The sequence below is a fragment of the Lonchura striata genome, chromosome 7 (genome assembly GCF_050655825.1).
Source record: "Lonchura striata isolate lonStrDom1 chromosome 7, ASM5065582v1, whole genome shotgun sequence".
Lineage (NCBI taxonomy): Eukaryota > Metazoa > Chordata > Aves > Passeriformes > Estrildidae > Lonchura > Lonchura striata.
The window spans coordinates 28,328,427-28,349,414 of NC_140709.1; the positions used below are offsets into that span (position 1 = coordinate 28,328,427).

Below are 20,988 nucleotides of genomic sequence, written 5' to 3' on the forward strand. Positions count from 1 at the left end.
GCAGCTCGCCGCGGCGGCGGCAGCCGGTACCGGGCGCGGGCTCTCGCCCGTCCCCGCCGAGCTGCCGCCCCGCGCTGCCCGGTGAATCCCTGACATTTCCCGTCCGCGGGGTGGGATGGAGATGGGTGTCGGCTCGTTTCGAAAGGCCTCTCGGCTCTGCCTACCGTTCCTTTGGCTTTTTCCGTCGTTTCATTGCCGTGACATACGTAGAAATAATTTTTCCTTTTTACTTAGGAAGTGCCTCTTCGGATAAGCTGTTGCCGTTCTTCACAGGCTACTAGGAAAACCTGTAGTATTAACACTTGGATCGTGTTAAATATAGCAGTGGGTAGATAGCTGTAATCAGTATTAAAGTATTTCTTATCACTGGTAGCTAGAAGCATTTATAAATATTTAGTAAATTGGTATTATGACTCCCACATCCCGGTTTATCCATATACTCTACCAACTGTTACGCGCTTTGCGTGCTTTAATCTGCTATTTTTAATTCAGCGTGGTCTGCCTGTGATCTGCAGCGTGGGTGTCCTGCAAGCCTCAGACCCTTCCTGTGGGGTTCAGGACTGCCTGCATCCAGCCCCTCTCCAAATACCCGTACTTGGAGATCACAAGCCTTGCTCACAATCTATTTATGCTTTTCCAAAAAAAAAACTTCCACATGCACAAAGCTGCCACATAGCACACTGAAAAGAGTTTTGAAAACAGCAAATGATAAAGCTGCTTCTAGAGTGAAAGCAATGCTGGAGGACCAGACTATGTGTTTTCATGTGTAACAGAAGGCAGTATTTTTGGGCTGCCTCCTGACATGTCCCTTGAATATCCTCATCTTTAGATCTGATGCTTATGACTGGCAATGAAAATGTTTCACACCATGAGGCTTCACTACCCCATGGTGCACAGACTGAGTGTCACAAATAAGGAGATTCAGGTAGGAGCTGTGTGTTAAATATCCAAACAGCAAGCATTAAAATAAAAAATACGTGTGTTACAAAGGACCAAAATTGTACCATTTCAGTACTTTTTACATGTTTAGTGAAGCCCTTGAATTTACTGTCTTTAGTATTTTTTAACCTTTGCTGATATCTTACAGCAAGAATTTTGCTTCAGCAGCAGCAGTAGAAGTCAAAATATGTTTAAGTCAAGTAGATCACGTCTTGATGAAATCTGTAGTGCTGTAGAAAAATTATAGACTGTTGTCTTAGGGTTCTCTCTTTTTGTCTTCTCTAAGAACTCTCAAAGCAGAGAGAGGAGGCTCCTCAGAGCTGCTGTCACACCCCTGCAGTGTGCCTTCATTGAGAATGCTCAAAATTTTGGTGAATGCTCATTATTGTTCCTGGTCAGGCTGTGGCCTGGGACATGATAAGACAGGCTGATAATTTTTCTTTGTGGACATAGGTTTCCTGTTGTTTATAGAGGGATATGTTGGTCTACCTGTACCCATCCTACTGGGAGTATTTTCATTTTCTTAATTTCTTCAACAGATCTTTTTCTTTCACTTCTGAGAGAGTGGAGGAGGGGCAGGACACATTTAAAGCTGGCTGTGGTGCTTCCTCTTAAACCGAGAGCAGAAGTGTTTGTGTGCCTGTTTGTGTGTGCTTGGAGCTGTTGCTGGTGGAGCCATTGCCACCTGCAGCCCGAGCAGTGTCACCAGGGCACTGGGGCTGCAGCGCAGCAGCTCTGTGTGCATCAGGGCAAGCTCTGCTTCTCTTCTCTATCACATCGGAGGAGTGCTGTCCCCAGGCTGGCCCACCTTTAGCAGAGAGACACACAGGAACAGCAGCCTCTTATGGTTGCTTATAGGTAGACTCAGTCAAAAGAGAGGTGAATCTCTGCTGGAAAATCATGTGTCTGGGAAGATTTGTATTCCTGTAACAAGTCCTGCATGTACTCAGGCTCACTTGGGTAGAGAGCAGACTCCTTCTGCATTTCTTCCTGCTCTTGAAGATTGAGGCAGCTGTGGCAGTGATAACTTGCAGCGATTCAGGAAACAGTTTCCTTTTTCATAAACACCAAAAGCCACAGCTAACAATGTCCTGCAGTGAGATTTGGAGTATGAGGGACAATCCATGCTACCTACAGTGGTCAGGACCTGTGCTGCTGTGAGTGAGTGTGGGCTGCTCTTTGTACACCAAGTGTGAGGTGCTTGTCTGAGTTGTGATGCTTAGGGAAGGCTGACTCTGAAACCAAGAGCTCTGTGGCTGTCATTGGGATTTCTGTAGTGGTTCCTTCTGGATCCACAACTGTTTTGACCAGTGAGGAGAGCATCATGTGGGAGATGACTAGAGAACCTCCCTGCTGGGAGTTTAAACGTGCCTTTCTCTTAAGTGATCTGTTTCCTCCTTGCCTCCATACTTGGCTTTTCTTACCAAGTGTATCTAACAGCACAGGTAGTATTCAGACAGATAAGAAATTCATCACACCACTTCTCATACAGGCTTTGAAGACAGATATGTTTTAATAGTTGCTGCTTTTTTTGATACAGCTGAAAGGTGCTAAAGTATTGCTACACTTAAACCTTAAAAGAGATAATCAGTTCTTTTAGCTGCATTCACTAGTTAGGCAGAAGAGCTTAGCTTAAGAGTTTAGCATTAGTGTAGGTTACTTGAATTTGCTTCCAGTGATGCTAATTATTAGCTCATCAGTTGAGCCAAGAGAAACCTGTAAGTGGTTTAACCACAGGAGGTGTATTCTACCGTCGTTAGTTTCTAGATTAATTTCTTTCAGGCATGTAACTAGTCACTTTTGAATGACTAAATGTTAAGCAGAAAACAAGCCTAAGTAATTAATAAAACTTAAACTAATTCATAGGATTATAATCTTTGTGCATAGTTGTGTCTGTGCATTTGCAAACATTCTGACATTCTAAATATTTCTGTTGTCATATACAATATTGCAAAACGTGCTTTAAATCCTAACATATTTACTTGTATTTTTTTTTTTTACCATTTCTGCTGTGAATGTTAATTACAGCAAGCGTGCAAGTTGTTTTAAGGAAAAAACCCTTTTTCTTTTCAATTCTAGGAGTTATTCCTGTACTGTTCCCTATCCAAGTAATTGGCTGTACCTTTTCCATTTCAATAAGCATTATTATTTTATATTGTGTGAGGGTACAGATGTTGATGATAAAAGGTTGCAATTAAGCTAGAGTTCAGAAGGAGCAGAAGACAAGTGAGCAGCCAGAGGCTTTCAGGTGCGAGTGGTGCTCTGAAAGGGTGAAGGTATTCATCTGCTTGTGACTTTCATGGCTGCTTTTTGAGCAACAGTTGTTGCCTGGACCCACCTCTCTTATCCTTTGAGTAATCAGCAGATGTAAGGCTCTTCCTGCTGCCACTCTCTCTGTCTGATGTCTGCAGTTCTTTGCCTAGCTTATTCCTCATACTTGCACCAAGTAACCTGGTTTCTTGAGAACTGTTTGTTTGCCACTTGCAAACTTTTCCAGAGAAGTAACCTGGTAGCTGATGTCCCATTTAGTGTGCTTTTCATCTTCATGGTTTCCACTGCTGGTTCTGGGCAGCAAACTGACAATTGCTCCTGTCAGCACTGTGTGAAAGGGTAAAATATCTTAAAAGAATTCTATATGTCAACTTATGTGATTCACCGTTTGAAAATTATTTTGGAAGAACTTAAAGTTTCTGTAGTGTCTCCATCTCATTTTCAGTTTTGCCTAGCCAGCTGGGGCCTTCCTTGCAGAGTTGCCACCTCTGCCCCCAGGCCTGCAGGTTGTCTCTTTAGGTAACTGTATCATCTTCTTTCTGTTTAAATCCAACAAAGTCGCTCTGTGCATGGCTGTTAGATTTGGGATGCCAGCTCTGCCTTCACCTCCATGGCACAAATGTGCCCATTGTGCCCATCAGAAGGGGGTGTGTGTGGGACATGCATTGATGCCTGTCAGAAGCTGGTGCAAGCTCCACTGCCTGTTGTTGGTTATAGTTGTGCATGTTTGCAGAGGAAATGTACCACTCTGTCTTTAAAAGACACTGAGAAGGTTTTATATAAACAAAAATAAAATGGGAATCTACCTAGGAAGTGCAGCCTGTGTAGCTGCTGTTAGGAAATGTAGTGCTTGGTGGTTTCATGCCCGCACGGCCAGATTCTGTGAGAAGCTTGCTGTAAATCTGAGACAGACACAGGCTCTAGCTAGCCTTGGGCCAGTGCATCTGGAGGGTCATAGTTTACTGTGACTTCAGTCACCAGCCCAGGTCCTATATGTACAAAATAAGAGAATTACTACTAGGCTGTCCTCACAAGCATGCATATGCATGAATAAGGGTAATGGAGCCCAGATGAATGGCATTGTGCTTAGGCTGCTATTAACTGCAAGCCCTCATCCTGTCTCCTGGTATTTTGCCTGTTGTCCTTGATTGCTGAGGGTAATGCAGTGTGACTAGAACTGAAAGAACCATTTCTCTCCCTTCCCTAAATGTTTTCCTGTGTTTGACAGTTCTTTACTGACCATCAGGATCTTTTTTATTATGGTCACAGAGAAACAGCATTAAACAGATGTTTAAATAATTTTAAACAGATGTCAAAGATCATAAAAATCTGCTGGGCAAAGGCTGGACTTGTGTCTGAACACACTTAAGACCAAAATGAATACAACAGTAACAAATAGTCTCCTAACAAAGCCAATTACATTTCCAAGTGATGGTGTGTCTAACTTATTTCAGAATCATTCAATTGACAATAATGTCTTTCTGTGTATCCTTTCTCTGTGACATGTAAAAGCATCTGAGAAAATGCCCCTGAATCTACTGTGTAAAATAGGAGTAATGAACCTGTGCCTCATGCCCACAGGCAGCCCACGAGTTAATTTGGTGTGGCATGTGATGCCACGATTCCTCCCTTCCTCATATTATGACTAGATAATATTAAGGTGTGTATATTAATTTGCAGTCTTCTAAGTGGTTTTGAAAGGGCTCACAGCCAGAAAGAGATAATCCATTTTAGTACAAAATATCAGCCACAAAACTAAGGTAATTGTGGGGAGGGGAGGAAGAGGAATTTACCCACAGGAGTGTGTCTCTGTTATTTTGTGTGAAATGAAAATGTGGTTGGACCAAAATATCTCCACTGTGGCTGCCACTGTCTTTCTGGAGCCATGATATTCCTAGGTATCATGCATACTGTGACACATGGTTCCATGCTTTTTAAAATTAAATAAAAACTTTGGAAAAACTGGGATATGCCAGAATTCCTGGTCTCATTCAGACCTGTAGGAGTGATGGTTGCTGCCATTTGGTATAGATGGCATCTTCACTCTGACACAGAAAAACATCAAATTGTTTAGATTGGAAAATACCTTCAGGATCATAGAGCCTGACCATAAACCCAACACTGCCAAGAACACCACGGAAATATGTCCCTACACTCCTTCTAAATGCCTCCAGGGATAGTCCTGTTCAGAGGAGGTGGCTTTGGGTCCACAAAAAGAGCAAGATACAGGCTCAAAAGGGAAGCTGCTTTGCTGCCTTTTTTTTTTTTTTTTTTTTTTTTTTGGTCATGACTTCTGCAATGTTTCACTTCCTAGTAATTTTGTAACTTGTTTCAAGGTAAAAAGGAAGCATTTGAGTCAGGAGAATTAATTTATGGCGTGGTGTAGTGTGCTCGAGTATGGATATTTCTTTAGCAGAGAAATTCCCTGGAGGTTTTGTCTTTGGTAATGCTGGAAAGGTTTGGAGCAGCTGTGCCTAGATGCCTGGCTCTTTTGAGGGGGGTGTGTCTGCCATCTTGGGGTGTTAGTTTTCTTGAGTTGCAGATGGCATCCAGCAGAACTTAGCCTCCTGTACTCTCTTGAGGTGTGGTATTTTATCACACCAGGCATGACAAGGGCCTCATGACCTCTTCCTGTTCATCTCTTAAATGAAGATGTCGTTGTCATGGCTACCTTTAGTAGAGAAACAAACATTGCTCCCAGCTTGGGTGCTTGTGTAATGGCTTGGTTCCAGGAAGGTGATGTTTTTATCCGGATCCTTGCTCGAGGGTGGGCAGATGTTTTCTGTGACCTGGGAGCAGCAGTGCCCAAGCTGGCGCTGGCTGGTCACCGGACGCGGTGGCTGCGCGTGCCGTGCCTCCCCTGGGACACGTTTGGGTTGGTGCCGCTGCCAGCAGCACCACGCTGGGCTGGGGAACAAATCCCTGCGAGCAGAGAGAATTTTGAAGCCTTGTTTCTAGAGGTCTGTGTGTAGCTGAGCCTGCTTGTTTGTTGCCAAGAGAGGCAGAGGCTGGGATGTGTTGGTGATGGGAAGGGTTTCCCTGTGCTGGCTTTGCGGTCTCTTCAGAGAGGAGCCAGGCCAAGTCTCTTCTCCTCTTCCTGAAGCTGCCCCACCATTAACAGATCTTTGCTTGTGGAATGAGCAGCTTACTCTTTAGGAGCCACTGTTGGAGTTAATTCTGTCTTCAGGCTAATAACTAATGCTTCAAATGACATATTATGTTTTTAGGCTTTTTTAACCTCTGCCCAGAATTTTTTCCTTTAAGTGGTACTAATACTAACTTGGTGTCAACACATACCTGCAGGAGCCAGATACTATAGGTATAAGCCTATTAGGCAAATGTTTCAAAGTATATTTGATAGCATTGACCATTTCCTCTGGTTTTTATTGCTGCTTTTCTTGAATGCCCTACTTCACATACTGCCTCTGTATGTTGCAGAACATACAGGTGAGCTAAACTTGCTGACAGACTACTGCTGTATTTTAACCCTTTAGATCATTTTTTTGGCTGTTTTTGTATTTAAATTATCTTATTGTTGTTGCTTCCAGAAGTACATATCTGTCATTTTTTGTTAACTGGAAAACTTGGGTTGGCAAATTCCCACAGCTGCTGTCTGTGGCTTCAGCCCTTTTTTTACTTTGCTGCACTAGAAACATGTAGCAGCATGTTGGAACCCTTCAGCATGGTGATGGGTGGGAATCAAAGCATTACAAAATTACATTTAAAGGGGAGAAATTATTTTGGAGCTTCAACCAAGGATTTGAGGTCATTCTTGGACGTTTGCAAGGAGTTGGTCAACAAATTACAGCATTTAGTTGTGGCTAGGTAATTGTGATATTCTGAAAGAGCGTGTGCTTTTTAATGACAGACATTTGCATGTGTTTTGCTTTTGGGGGAAGAAAAATTTTTCCTGTCTGCAAATGTACAACCAAAAATGGAGGCTGTTGAATGGATTTCTTCCATGCAGTGATGAACCAACCTCCTGGCCTAGCAGGCTTTTTTCTGCTTGATGTTTGTTCTTCGAGTTACAAGCTGGTTTTTATATACGGACGTGCATTTTTGTGCTGGAATTATTTGTCAAGGCTTGCTCTGTTGTTTTTAAAAGAGTACTTGGGGAGAATGAATGCCCTCACAAAGCCCCACTTCCCCTCACAGCTGCATGCTACTGCATCTTTCTGAGGAAGTAGACAAAACCAGAGTAGTTAACTCCTGCATATGGTCTTAACTGATGTACCTGATGGCATCTATTTACTGAGCTGAGGCTTCAGCTCCTTTCCATAAAGGATTTGGTTTCTTATGGAAAACCCTTGTGTTATTGAATTTTGTACATGTAGGATTGCTTCAAGGGCCATGTGTTGATATCCTTAATAGCACAAAGACTGCAAATAATCTCTAGTGATGAATAACTTTCTATTTAAATGTTAGGATTTTTATTCTGGTAATTTTTTGGATCTCATTATATGGCCTGTATTTTTCCCCATCTTGCAGCCTTGGTAATATTACAGACTTGTTGCTTGAACAAATGTGTTTTGTCCATGCAAAAGCTTTAGCAGAACAGTTGTTTGGTGTCTACTTGGTTGCATACCTCTAACTACATGTCTTTGTAAATGAAGTACTGCCAGAAGTAAAGGGCATGTAACTTACAGAAATTTAAGAGTAAAAATGTAAAAATCAAGTATTGCGTCTGCAGTTTTATCAACTGAAAAGAAACCACCAGTCAACTGCACCATTGGGTGCACAAGCTTTCACATTCTAAATTTTAACAAATAATTTCTGTGAAAGGAAATGAGTGTGAACATTAATAAGCTTTTATATGCACTTTGTCATTAATAATAATGTAGATAATACCATTCAGATGGAGAAAAGAACCTATTTTATCACAGCATCATTTTACCATGATAGGCTCCTTGCCTTTCCAAGGTGGAAGAGCCACAGATTGCCTTCTGAAATCTCATCCTCAAATGAAGGATTTGCTTTTGGCTATATCAAATCTAGACCAGCTTTGCAGGAATATGGGGAAGCTGCTTTGTATTTATAATAACACACTGGTAGCAGCACCTGTCTTGCTGTGTTTCTATGTATAAAGTTAATTTTTCCCATACTTCTAAGAGATAAAGGTGGACATCATATCCTTTTCACTAGTGTTTTTATTCTTTCCTCTCTTGGTGTTTGTTTTGTTTTTGTAGTAAAGGTTACTTCTGTTGTATTCTGTGCAATAAGGCAGCACAACAAAGCTGTGCCTGTGCTGTTGGGCCTTGCTGGCAGCAGTAGATGGGTACATCAAGCTGTCTGGTGTCACCAGGCTGGGCTGGTGTGACTCCTAGAGCCAGCCCTTGTGCCATGGGAGCTGGTGCCAGCAGGGAGCCTGGCATCTTGAAACTAGAACACCACAGTATTATCTGGTAAAACACTGATTTGCTCAGTGTGGTCTTTAGTTGTTTAGCATGCCCAGGGTAAAAAATTAAAGAACATGGGCCTGAAAACCCCCATATTGTCTTTATGCTTCCAGCTGTTTTAATGTGCTTGTCAATGCAACATGCAGCACTTATCTCCAAGATAGAATCAAGAGAGGGACTTATTTAGTCATTGACTTCAGGAACATTTCCAAAGTGTTCTACAAATGAAGTAAATGTGGTGTGCCAGGTTCTGCAACCATTGCCTCTGTTTGAGAGGAGCAGGCTTAGGTGAGTGATCTTGTTGCACCCTGCTTGGCATGAATCAAACCTAGTATGAGGATTTTTTTTTTTTATTTTAATGTAAACAAGCATTGATCCTTTACCTATATGCATAATCCTCCTCCTCTCTAGGAGATGTGGCCCAGCTTCTGATGGGGTTTTCTCCAAGTAGAGCCTGTGGCTCCAATAACCTTGGCTGGACACAAATCTGAGATTTTTTTTTTTTAAGAAGCTGCCAAGGTGGCTTTAGAATTTGGAGAGAGGAGGTGGAAGGAGAGGAGTTGCCCTGGGCAGCAGAGGCAGAGAGCAGGAGGGATGATAGTAGGCAGAGAAGAAGCAGTCATTGTGTAGCTGGAGGTGCAGTGCTGCTGCCTGATGGCACTGTCAAGACAAGATGCTTGTTACCCTTTTCACAGCTGGAGAACTGCTGCAGAGAAGCTCTGTGACTTGAGTCAGGCTGAGAAGGGGGCTGGTGACAGAGCAAGAGCCAAATCCTGATTTACCTCTTTCAGTGGCTGATTCACAGTGATGTGCTTCCTTCCTGCAGGATGTTTTAACACTGTTTACTGTGTGGGCTGATGCCAATCTCATGATGTTGCAAGGTGAGAAATGCATGGTGGCATGTGTTGTCATAGTAGTGTTAAATTCAATGAACATACCGTGATTTTTAGATATTTGTTCTGTAAACTGTAAAATCAAAATTGTTGCTGCTTAAGAGCAAGTGCTCTGTTAGGAAATGGTTTCTAGGTCACCTGGTAGGTAAAGACTTATTCTGGCTGATTGCTGTGGGTGGCTGTCTTTGGTCACTAATCCCGTGTCATAGGCTTAGTGTTGTGTCCTGGAAATGCAAATGGTAAAAGTGAGATCAGCCCGTTATGCATCAATACTGCTTGTTTAGCCTAAATGTCTTAATAATCCAGGACTGCCTGACTCTGCCATGGAGCACACATGCATGTGAAGCTGGGTAGATGGTGCCCTTTGGGTACATTTCACGCAAGCTCCATTTCAAGTCTGGCTCAAATTCAGCAGTCTTGGAATTATAAAATCATTCAGGTAGGAAAATACCCTTTAGATAATTGAGTCCAGCTGTTGAAAACACCATTAAACAACTGTCACAGCTGGCACACTACAAACTCATCAGGCTACAACACAGTCCGTCAGCAGAAATGTTTGTGGTTTAATATCGTGCTGGCTGACTACCATGTTTGAGTCATTTAGATACCTCCTTAAGTAGGGATCAATACATTTAAATTAAATTCTAGCAAGGTAATCCACTTGAATACAAAGCAGGCATTTTAAACCCATTCAGAAACCCCACTATGTCTTCTCACTAAGCTCTGCTTATTACAGGTAAATATTTATAGACATATAACCTAGTTTCTAATTAGAAGAAATTCCTCCTTCCAGAATAATTTTCAAGAAGTCTTGTTAATTTGTCCATCATCCCTGCTTCCCAGAGAAGTGTTATTTCTTTTCTGCAAACAGGAGCAAATGGAGCCGAATAGATTCGCCCTCCTCCATGGCGAAGGTTCAGACTAGCTAAACCAGCCATGTAGCCTGTGTAGCTCCAAGAGTGAATTATCCAGACTTGGGTTCTCTGAGGATGTGCCCACTGTTGGTGGGGAGATCACACAGCCCAGGAGCTCCTGCAAGCTGTGGCTTGGCAGGTGCAGCTACCTGGGGTGACTGGTTACAGAAGCCTTGCGTTTATCTTCTTCCTGTAGGCATAGGCACAGCTTTCACATTAATCAGGGATTGCATTTGGGATCTCCTGGTTCCTGTTCCTGGGTAGAGTTTGCAAATCTTTAATGGGGTTTTATGCATGCTCCGTGCCCTCCAAGGCAGGTTTGTGATTCACCAGAGAGCTGTCTGGAAAAGGAGAGACAAATGACGGCAAACCACAGAGCAGGCACATGATCTTCAGCACTTCTTGTTCCCGCAGGGCTGGCTGAAGACAGCTCCAAACAACTGCCTGAAAAGCCTTGTGTGACTCCTAAGGGATGACTCTGTGCAGACACAGGGTCTCCAACCCTTTAAAGACCTGCACACTTTCAGACAGTTGTCTAGGGAGTTCTTCAGTTGGTTGTGTGGTAGGGACAAAAATTAAAAAGAGTGTACAAGCAGGTGTAATTCAGTGCCTCAAGCCTCCAAAAAGCTTTAGCATAGAGCAAGCTTTCTCCTAGGGCTTGTGTTCAGCTGCTTGCTTAGGACCAAGCAAATAGGGAACGCTCTGTCCAACAGAAGTAACAAAATGTCTTTATGCATTTTCTTTTCCTGTAAGATTATTGACCTGTTCAGAGTCTGCTGGACTGAACTGCACTGCTACTTGCTGGGATATTGTAACATCAAAAAAATAGTACAGTGAAAATAACTGCTTCACCTCTGTGGGTACAGTTCCAACCATAGTGTCACATTTGTTTTTTCCTGATGCTGTTTCTGTTGATGCATTTTGGTTGCTTTCAAGCAGTAGGCTTGGAGAGAACACTCCAGATTTTTGCCTGTTCTTAACAAAGGGTTCAGCTGATACATTAATTGAACCTTGAACATATGCAGCAATATTTTTAAGCCACAGTAGATGTTTCACCAGTAAGGTAATTCTCTCTAAAGAGGGATAAATAGTTTGCTCAGCCAGAGGAGAACTTGCTTGCTTGTGCCTTATTGCATAAATTCATGTATGTTGTACTGCCTCACAGAGTTGTGCTGAGCCTTGGTGTTCATAGCAGGACAAGTGCAATCAACATAAAAGCCATCTTTCTCCTGAGGTCTGCCTTAACCAAGCTGAAAAACCAGTCAGACCTACTTTATACTGCCCATGTCCCGTTTTTGGGAAACAAATGTGGTTGAAGACAGTGAGTCCTTAGAGGGTAGTAAAACTGCCTGCAGAAATATAATTAGAAGGGGCTTTGGTTGGGGTCTGTTCCCTGGTGCTCTCCTTACCCATGTAGCAGAGCCAGGCTTGGGATACTGTGTGGTTTCCTAGTGGTGCCCTACCACCAGGCAGGTCTGGGTGTTGATTTGCCTTGGGATGTGAGAAAACTGCCACAGGTTGGGCAAAGCCAGAGCAGCTTTATTGGGCAGGGACTGCCCAGGTCCTGCTTCTGGGAAGGGGCCATGTCTGCAAAGCATTTGTTTTCCCATCCTGAGGATTAGGGATCCAGCCTGTGGGCTTCTTTCTTTCACAGTGGGGATCTGCTTTGTTACTCTGCCAGCTCTTTCCCTAGATAGTGGCTAACCCTGGGTTTGAAAACCCCAGAATGGACAACAGAGTTCAAGTGTCTTCTTGATCTTTGTTGCTGAGGCGAAGTTGCATCATTTGCTATGAGCTGATTTCAGTTGTGCTTGGAAATTTACTGAAACAGCTACTCCAAAATAACTATTCTGAAGAGATATTTTGGTGTGGGCGCTCATATTCTTGCATAAGAGTGTAGTTTGCTGGTCTGTCTTAGTGCACCATGGAACTAAAATAATTGCTGACTAACTATTCAAGAATAGCGCTTTTGGTAGATGCCTGAGCACAGAAAAACCCACTACAAAGAACAAAGATACCCCCCATCCCACCCCGATTGCAAAGAGGATGTTCTTCTCAAGGTATTTAAATAGTTCTGTTCATTCATGTTTGTTTAGAAATGAGCAGTGGTAAGTTTTATGTTGCATGGTTTAAAATAATTCATATTCATTAACAAATGAGTAACAATTCATTTTACATTATGATGCTTAAGGGGTAGACTGGAAGGAATGGTATTTAGCTGTGGCTGTTTGGCAATTATGACCTTATATATAATAACAGACTCAATAAATTCTTGATGTGAGAGAGCACTATTAATCAACACAGAGTTAATTAACTGTGCTGCTTACTTAGGAAGTGATGTGCAGAATGGTCTGAATCTCTGCAGTGCTACAGGCTGAAAATGTTTGATTTGTCTGATACCTGCCTTGTTTACATAGAAATTTCCCTCAAAATTGATGCTGAAGAGGGAGCAACACTTCCTCCAGGTGACTGAACATTGGTCTCAAAGGTAATTTTCTTCCATGGCTCTGACACTCTGGCAGACCTAACACGGGTCACTGCATCACTTAGGCTTTCTGTCACCTTCATGTAGAAGGTGGAAGCCTTTGGATTAGTGCTGCAGTGCTGGTAATGGAAAGTGCTGTTGCATCAATGGTTTTGTTTAGGTTAATCCTATAAGACTACCAGGAAATTAGGAATCATGATGATAATTAAGAGTTATACTCCTCAACTCTAATTTAGACTATATAGGACTGGGTTTTTTTCTGTGTGTTTTTTTAATAATCTGAAATGTAGTCCAAAAATGGGAAAATGAACAAGATTCAGCACATGTTCAGAGAGCCAAGCATCCATCTCTGTACCACTCACCCCTCCACACTCCAAACAGATATTTTCATTTTCTTGATAATGTGATACTTAGAAGTCTGAAACTGTCTTGGCTTTTCGGAATGGCCATAATTTTGTTGGCTCAGTATGCATATTAATGTGAAGGATGGATTTCTAACCTGGCATTGTACATTTTAATGTATATTTTAAATTATATATGTACATTTATTTATATATGTACATTTTTATTACATTGTAGATAATCTGTCTTTTTTTGCTGTCTCTTCAACCACTTCAATAGCTGGGGTCACTGTGGACTGTCACAGAAGGGTTCAAAGGTCTGAGCCATGAGAATGCTTTAAGCTTGCTGAGAGCAGTGCCTACTAAGAGCCAGTTTGAAGAGTTTGAGTTACTCCAGTATGAGAGAAGTGAAAGAAAGCAACTGTTTTCTTGCTGCTGGAATGTGAAACCTCCTGAGTTCATATGCCCTGTTTTTATTCTTGAGGTTAATTTAACTTGGAGGTATAGCACAAACAGTCTTCTTTCTTTTCTTTTTTTTTTTTTTTTTTTTTAAAGTGCAGTTAAGTGTAATCCTTCATATTCTGTCCTGTCTCTGCCACCTGGGCTCTTAGTCTTAATTAGAGCCTGTTTAGCAAATAGCTAATACAAGAGTGGCTTAGTATTACTACCACAAGAGATGGCAACCAAATAGGGCCAGAAATAGATGAGCAGAAACTGTATAGTCTGAAAGTGTAATGGAATGCTCTTTGCCATTTATAATGATGCAACTAATTAGAGGGGCCTGAGAGTGGGGAAGGGAAGGAGAGAGGAAGAGATTTTCACTTTAGATCTCAGGGCAGAGAAATTGATGGTTCAGCCAATCTCTTTGCAAATGGGATTTTTCTGCCGCAACCGCACAGCTTCTGTTTTTGAGACAAAGGAAAGCAGAAACTCTTAAATGATAGAAAAACAACTGTTCTTTTTTTTCCCCACTTTTTTACTACTCACTCTGGGAAACAGAAGTCAACTGTCACCTCTTCTTATTAACCCCAAAGTGTAGCTGGTGGTTATGGCCTGGCATCCCTACTTTTCCGCCCTCCCATCCAGCTCCCTCCCTGCGCGGCTGGCGTGGCTCCTGCTGGCTCTGGCAGCTCATCCTATGCTCCAGCTGCCATGCAGACAGCACGTGCAGAGAGGCTGCTTCACTTAGGTATGTAACACTTTCTCAAATTCAGCCTTGGGCCTAGTTCTCCATGAGCTGCAGGGGAGTCAATCCAGTGAATGGGCAATACTGTACTAAGCTGGTATTAATGACAGCTCTTCTATTTGAGTGCTATGACCCTTGGTCCCACACACAGATGTTTTAAGATATGCACTACGTGGTACATGTATAGATCCTTAACATATTGTTTTTTTCTATTTCTGAGTTGCTTTCAACCATGGTTTTCTTTAGAGCCATGCATGTTATTCCTTGTTTGGAGAAGCCCTCTCTCTCTTGCCCGTATATTAGTGCAATTTTTCCTTCCTCATACCTCTCGTGTTTTCAGAGTGTGGTGGAAGATGGTCTGTGCTTTCCCCTGTGCTTGTGTCACAGAGTCCAAGTACTGGACTTTACCCCCTTTTATCTTTCCAGCACAGTCTCTCTTTTCCCTTTTTTTTTTTTTTGCCAGCTGCCAGAGTGTCTTCAGTGCTGTGAAGTCAGATGAAAGGTAGGAGTTAAAGCTCCCTTTGCTGCAGTCCTTCCCTTGGGTGTGCTGGTAGAAATCCCTTGGATCTCTGTTGAAGTTTCATCATCCCCCTTCATTCTTGGCTTCAGAAGAACTAGGAGTTCAGAAGTTCTAGGATCATTTTCTCCTGACACCACCAAAAAAACCTGAGCTCGGGGGAAGTACAAGCAAGAGTCATTAGTTTTCAATAGTTTTAAGTATCATATGTCATTTGTGGTTCACAATATCAGATGATTTCATGAAGAGATTTTTCTCCATTTGTTTTGGCCTTATAAACAGCCCATAATTTTTTCTGTTACAACAAAATGCAAATGATTTTATGAATATGTTAGGTGTAAGTTGAAGATGATAAATAATACTAAAGATCAGTTGGTTATATGATGTAGAAGGTATACAAGTAATGGATTCAAGCAATACAAGCAATCAGAAAAAGATGAAAAATTGAAATGTAAAACACCCGTAGTAGCAGTGTGACATTTTAGATTATTTTTGAGTATGTGAAGGATGGGGAAGATGCAAGACTGGAGACAGGCAAATGTTGTGCCTATTTTAAAAGGGGGGAAGTGATGAGCCAGGGAATTAGTGTAATGCTAACACTGTGAAGTGTACAAAGCAAGTCGTTGGACAGATTTATGGATATCTGGATGATGTTAAGGTAATTTAAAAAAAGAAAACTACAGAAAAGTATGGAAACAAAAGTTAGTCCTAAAGAAGGGTTCATATCTTTACTTTTTTCTTACAAAGATTCAGAGAGGTGGGAAGGCCTGTATTATTTCAGATTTTGGAACTACAATACCATTTGTTATAGTTAATTTTTAAAAAAGCTTTAAGTATGGAGAGGTGTAGCCTGGTCCCCCAGATTTCTGCAGCAGTTGAATCTCCATGTATTTAATGGCATCCAGGCTTTTTTGATAATATGAGGAGGATTGTGATGTTAAAAAGTCATAAAATGTCTTGTTCCCAGAAGTCTCTGGCATGACAGAATTTCTGTAGATTCTTAGAATCTCAGGATTTCTGAGAAGTGAAGTTTCTGCTGTTGATTTTTCTGTTCTGTTCAGGGAAATTTGGCTTGGTGCACATTTTTTGAAACTTGCAGACCACCAGCAGAAATTACCCTGGGGAGGCCTTGGACTTTTGCGAGCTGCTCCAGCCACGAGGGGAATAATAGGGAACAGTAAGTGTGCTAGGCTTGTTCCTCCTATGAGTGTGATGACAGAGGCTGACACCTGGGGAATTTTCAGCTTTTTCTAAACTGGGAAGCTGACGAAAGAACCCACTGTATCTTCACCACTCCTTTCTCTTGACTCTTCTTTGCAGACCCTTAGAAGGGAGCTCATCACTTTCTGCCGGTGATGTGGCTTTCTGATCAAGCTTTTGCCATGGCTGCAGAAAACTTGGTCAATAGTACAGGAAGAAAGAGACTTTTGGCATGGATAAAAATTACAGGATTTTGTTGCCAAGGCAAGCGATTCCAGTTTCAGCATGCAAAGAGGGAAAATATGCCATTGTCAAATTTAGTGAAAGCTGTAAAACTGAAGGAAAATAAATGTACTCTAAAATATGTAAGGAATTTGACAATGTTGGAATTTACCCAGCATTATAAGGTAGCAATTGCTTGTAGATAACTGACTCTTCATTCAGAAGCATTTTTAATCCTTAAATAGTGCACTGAAGTTGTTTTCTTGCATTCCAGTATAAATATTTCCATCATGTTACAAGATAGATGAATGAATGGAAGGCAGAGAGATAAAGTGATATTTTCTGATGAGACGGTTTTATCTTAAGAGGTCTAAAATACCGTTGTAAGCATTTTGATTCAGTTGGTATAGCTGAAGAAGGATTGAATGGAAGTTTTAATATTAGGATGTGACATGGGTGTCTTTGTATCAAATTTCCTTCTTGAAAAAGACTCTTGCTTAATGGCTTGCCAGATGAAGGAGTTAACCTCTTAAAATATTTGTTATATATTCAGATTTCTGAATATTTAATTCATCTGGCTGCAGCTAGACAAAGCAGAATTTCTGCTGCTGGTATGGATTTTAAAGGTTTGATATATTTGGCTCCTTTCTAACTTTATAATAAATTCCATCTGAAAGGAACAGTGATTAAGGAGACTTAAGAGAACAGATACCTATATACACAGCAGATTTCAGAGTACATTTACCTGTTTCTCATGACTGTAGAACATACGCTGTAATTGATTGAGAGGCCTTCAAGGTGAAGAGAGCAAAATCTAATCTTGAAAACAAAGGACAAGTTAGATGAGAAGAGGAACAGTGGAGAATGTGATTTCCACGTGCCTCAAATACCTGGGATGGGTTATTTCGTGATTTGAGAAGCCTTAGTGGTAAGGTAGGAGCTCTCTGTGGCTGGTGCCAGTTCTTTAGAACTCCGTGCTCTCAAACCCATTGTAAACATAACCTTTACCTCAGTGGGTTGGCTGGGTCTCGCAGATAGATTTAATGCATTTCTTGAAAGCATTTGAGGTTGTTGATCTCTTTCCCATTCCAGTCAGCTCCTAATGAAACCACTGCAGGTGCTTGTTCCTAACAGAGGGATCTCCTGGGGAAACTGGAGTAGAGAATAGGAATGATGCACTGCCCTGTTTCCATTGGGAAGAAGCAATACAGACATCATGCTTACAGCATTTCCTTGTGCAAACGTTAGGAATTGTCTTTTCAGTGACTGTGCTGTTCCAACACAGAGTCTTTGGCATGGCTCTTCATTCTCCCCCTGAATGTAGAATGAACGTCCCATCTGGTTTTGTAAAGGTGTAGGTTTGCACACGAGCAGCCACACTTCCCTTATGTCCCTTATGCCCTGACCTATCTGCAAGCTTCCATTGCAACCAGTGATGCCAATGTTTGTAGTTCTGGGGCTGCATGGCTGAGCCCAGAACCCACTGTTCTAAAAGAAATGGTGCTGTTTCTTCCACTCTTACTGTACTGCTCCAGAGCTTGTTAAAGTCAGTGTTCACCCTTTGGAGTTATTGTCTTTGTGTTGTCAACACTTGAATCTTTCATAAAAAACTTAACACCATCTTTCCCACCTCATCCTGGCTCCAAACAGTTATTAAATTCAGTGTGTTGATCCCCTGTGACATTTCTCTCCTTATTATCAGAGTAGCTGAAACCCTTTGGCTGCCTTTGTTTTTCCCTTCCTGAACTTTGTCTTGCTCCCTTTTAAACTACCCAAAGACTGTCTCTGAAACCGTCCTATAATTATTTTCATCTGTTTGCTTTCTTTGAATTTTTCTCCTGCTGTATTCTTGTCTTCTGGAACTATTTTTTGCTTTATTTTCTGCCAGCTGTGATTTTGCTTGGCTGATACTCTTGGCACCATTGCTGCCTTGCAGGGTTTCAGTAGAGAGGGGGCCTCTGCAGATGGCCTGTGGGCAAGCTGCTGTGGCCAGGGGGATCAGCTCATCATGTGTCCCTAAAACCAGCACCCAGACACAAGGTCTGGCAAGGCAGAGCCAGGTATTTTTTGTTAAATGAGGAATGTTTTGTGTGATTGCACATGTGCCAGGGATGATTTTACACCCAAGTACTTTGTGAACAGTGAAATGTCCAGATAGTTTCCCCTACTTGCTGGTTGAAATAATTTCAGCAAAGAAATTCCTCATTGAAAGTCATTCTCTATCACAGGGCCATAAAATACTGTGCCTTGTATTTTGTATTTTGTCTGGCTTTGAAGTATCTGGTGCTAAAATTTGTGTGTGAAGCACTCTGTCATGCTATTAGAAGCCACCTACATTTATAGCTGCAATTTGGTTTCTAAAAATGTTGACTATTTTATTTAAAAGAATTTATTTGGGTGTGTGGCTTAAAACAGCAATAAAGCCATATCCTGTCTCTAAAAGGTAAGTATTATTGAATGTTCAGGAATGTGTTCAATATACAGATATAAATTTAAAATTCAGTCCCTGAGTGCTGTAATAAAAGAAGTTAGGACTAAAATAGCAATCGGGCTGTGAGTTTTATTATGTCATTGCAGGAATTTCCATGAACAGTGCATAGAAGACCTGGGTTATCTGAAATTGGCTGTCCCAAAGCAGCCAGGACTCCTGCTCCTTAGTTCCTAGGAGCCAGGGAAGTGAGGATCAGTTCCCTCTGCTGGCTCAAGCATTGTCTGCCAAAGGAACTCCCAAAACTGAGTGATGCTCCAACATAGCTGCTCTAGCAAGATGTCTTACAGCTGTGTGATTTCACTTTAATTGGTCCTATCTGTTTTGTTTCTGATGTCTGTCTTCCCTCTCCTTTAAATCACAATTATTTTCCCCCTGAAGGCTGTCTTGAAAAGGTGACAGTATTTTAGTTTGCACAGTATCTCTTGCAACCTTTGGACTCTTGTAAGTAAATTTAAGCTTGATTGTGACCATGACAGCGGGCAAAGGAATTGACTTGCAGAGCACCTTGGGGCTCTTGCTGCCAGCCCTTCGACCCAGGCTGTGCCCACCTGAGGAGTGGTGCTGCATCCTGGACATCTCCATGGAATAACCTATGCCTTAACACGTGCTGTTCTGGGATTTCTGAGACCAGCTGGCCTGGCACGCTATCAGAGCATGCAGAGGCTCCTTTTTATCTGGAGGAACAAATCATGGGAAATATTGATCTTCTGAAAGACATTCATTGCTCATTTGCTTTGATTCCTCTTTCACCTTTCAAAGTGAAGATGACATGGCAGGACATAGTAATGGCTTGGAGGGCTGTCTGGGGCTTGTGGGGCCATCTGTTTTGCAGGCCTGGTATTAATTCCCTGCATATGTGTTGCTGCTCTACAATCTGTTTATACAGTATGTGCAGGTTCAGAAGAAATGTGCAGCAAGCAGAAGAAATGCATTTATCTTCTGCTGGCAGAGACTTAAAATGTGGTTGTTTGCTTGTGGGATAAGCAGAAATATCTCTTGTCAAATAATTTCCTTGAATATCACTTGCTTTTTACAATTAACCTCTCACAAAATACCTTAATGAAAACTTCCGGGCATTTTTAACTCCTAGCACAACTTATATTAGTTTTCTGTAAAGATAATGACAAATATTATTGCCATTCAGGAACTACCTTTTAGGTGTGCAGACATAAAAGCTTGGCTCCACCAAAATTTATGGACATGTTGGCATTACCTTGAGCAGACTAGCATTTCTCCCTTGGATGTTGGCTCCTGATCCTGGGAATGCTCAAGTGACAGCCTTGTTTGCGTTTCATATGTGTCTGTTTGCATGAGCTCCTTGGGCTGGACTCACTGTGCTGGTGGAGCATCTCTTGGAGGTTTCATACTGAAGTATCAATCCAGATAATTTAACACAAGTTGTATTTAGAATTTTGGAAGATCACTCCTTATTTCCAACTTGGTCTTTAATTTAGGTGTTAATGCTGGTATTGTTGAAATAGACTATTGAAATTCCATATGTCTTGAGCCTGCATGGAGACAGCACAGACAGATCCTGGTCTTGCTTTTAACTTAATTCTTGGTAATTTCCTTATGTTAACAAAGCATGCTGGAGGAGGCACCCTGATGCTGGCAGCTGGCCATAAGGCATCTTGGAGAGGGTGGAAAAGATTTGGTGGAGAGTTGGCATTTGGAATTCACCTCCTGAAAAGACCAGGGTGCCTTTTGGGATAGGCATCAGTAAATTTTTTGCTTAGTGCGTAATACTGAGAACAGATACAGAAAAGAGCTGAGTAGAGTGGTGCTGTAGTGGCACATAAAACATTGCTCTGCTTTTCAGCTGGATTCTCTTGGGATGTGCTTCATTGTGGGGGCTGTGCTTGGCCTCCATGCCTAAGTGGGCGCATGGTGACAATCATGGGGTGGCCAAGCACCCAGAGCTCTTGTTCTGGCTGTAGCCCTGGCTCAGTGCTGTGACCAGCCTCAGCTGTGACCTGCTGTGGTGGCTGCTGTGTTGTGGGATGTTCAGGAGATGTCCCTGCTCTCAGAGGTGTTTGGTACCTTCTGTAGGTGCCCTGCCAGGGCAGGTTTTGTCACAACACTTACAGGTACAGCCTTGCCACATTGCCCGGTGCCTACATCCCGATGGGCTGC

At 42.1% G+C, this 20,988-nt stretch overlaps 1 protein-coding gene across 17 annotated transcripts in view; it reads left to right on the top strand.

Moving 5' to 3' along the window:
* The window catches only part of ANKRD44 (ankyrin repeat domain 44), a 150,183-nt gene that overhangs the window by 19,119 nt on the left and 110,076 nt on the right, over positions 1 to 20,988 (top strand). Inside the window, exon 1 of one of the 17 annotated variants that reach the window (XM_077785132.2) lies at positions 19 to 12,473. The exons of the other annotated variants lie outside the window; for them this stretch is intronic. Coding sequence (XP_077641258.1) covers positions 12,390 to 12,473 — 84 coding nt within the window. The 5' untranslated portion in view covers positions 19 to 12,389. Of the gene's footprint in view, positions 1 to 18; positions 12,474 to 20,988 lie in introns of those variants that run through there. 17 annotated transcript variants of the gene reach the window in all.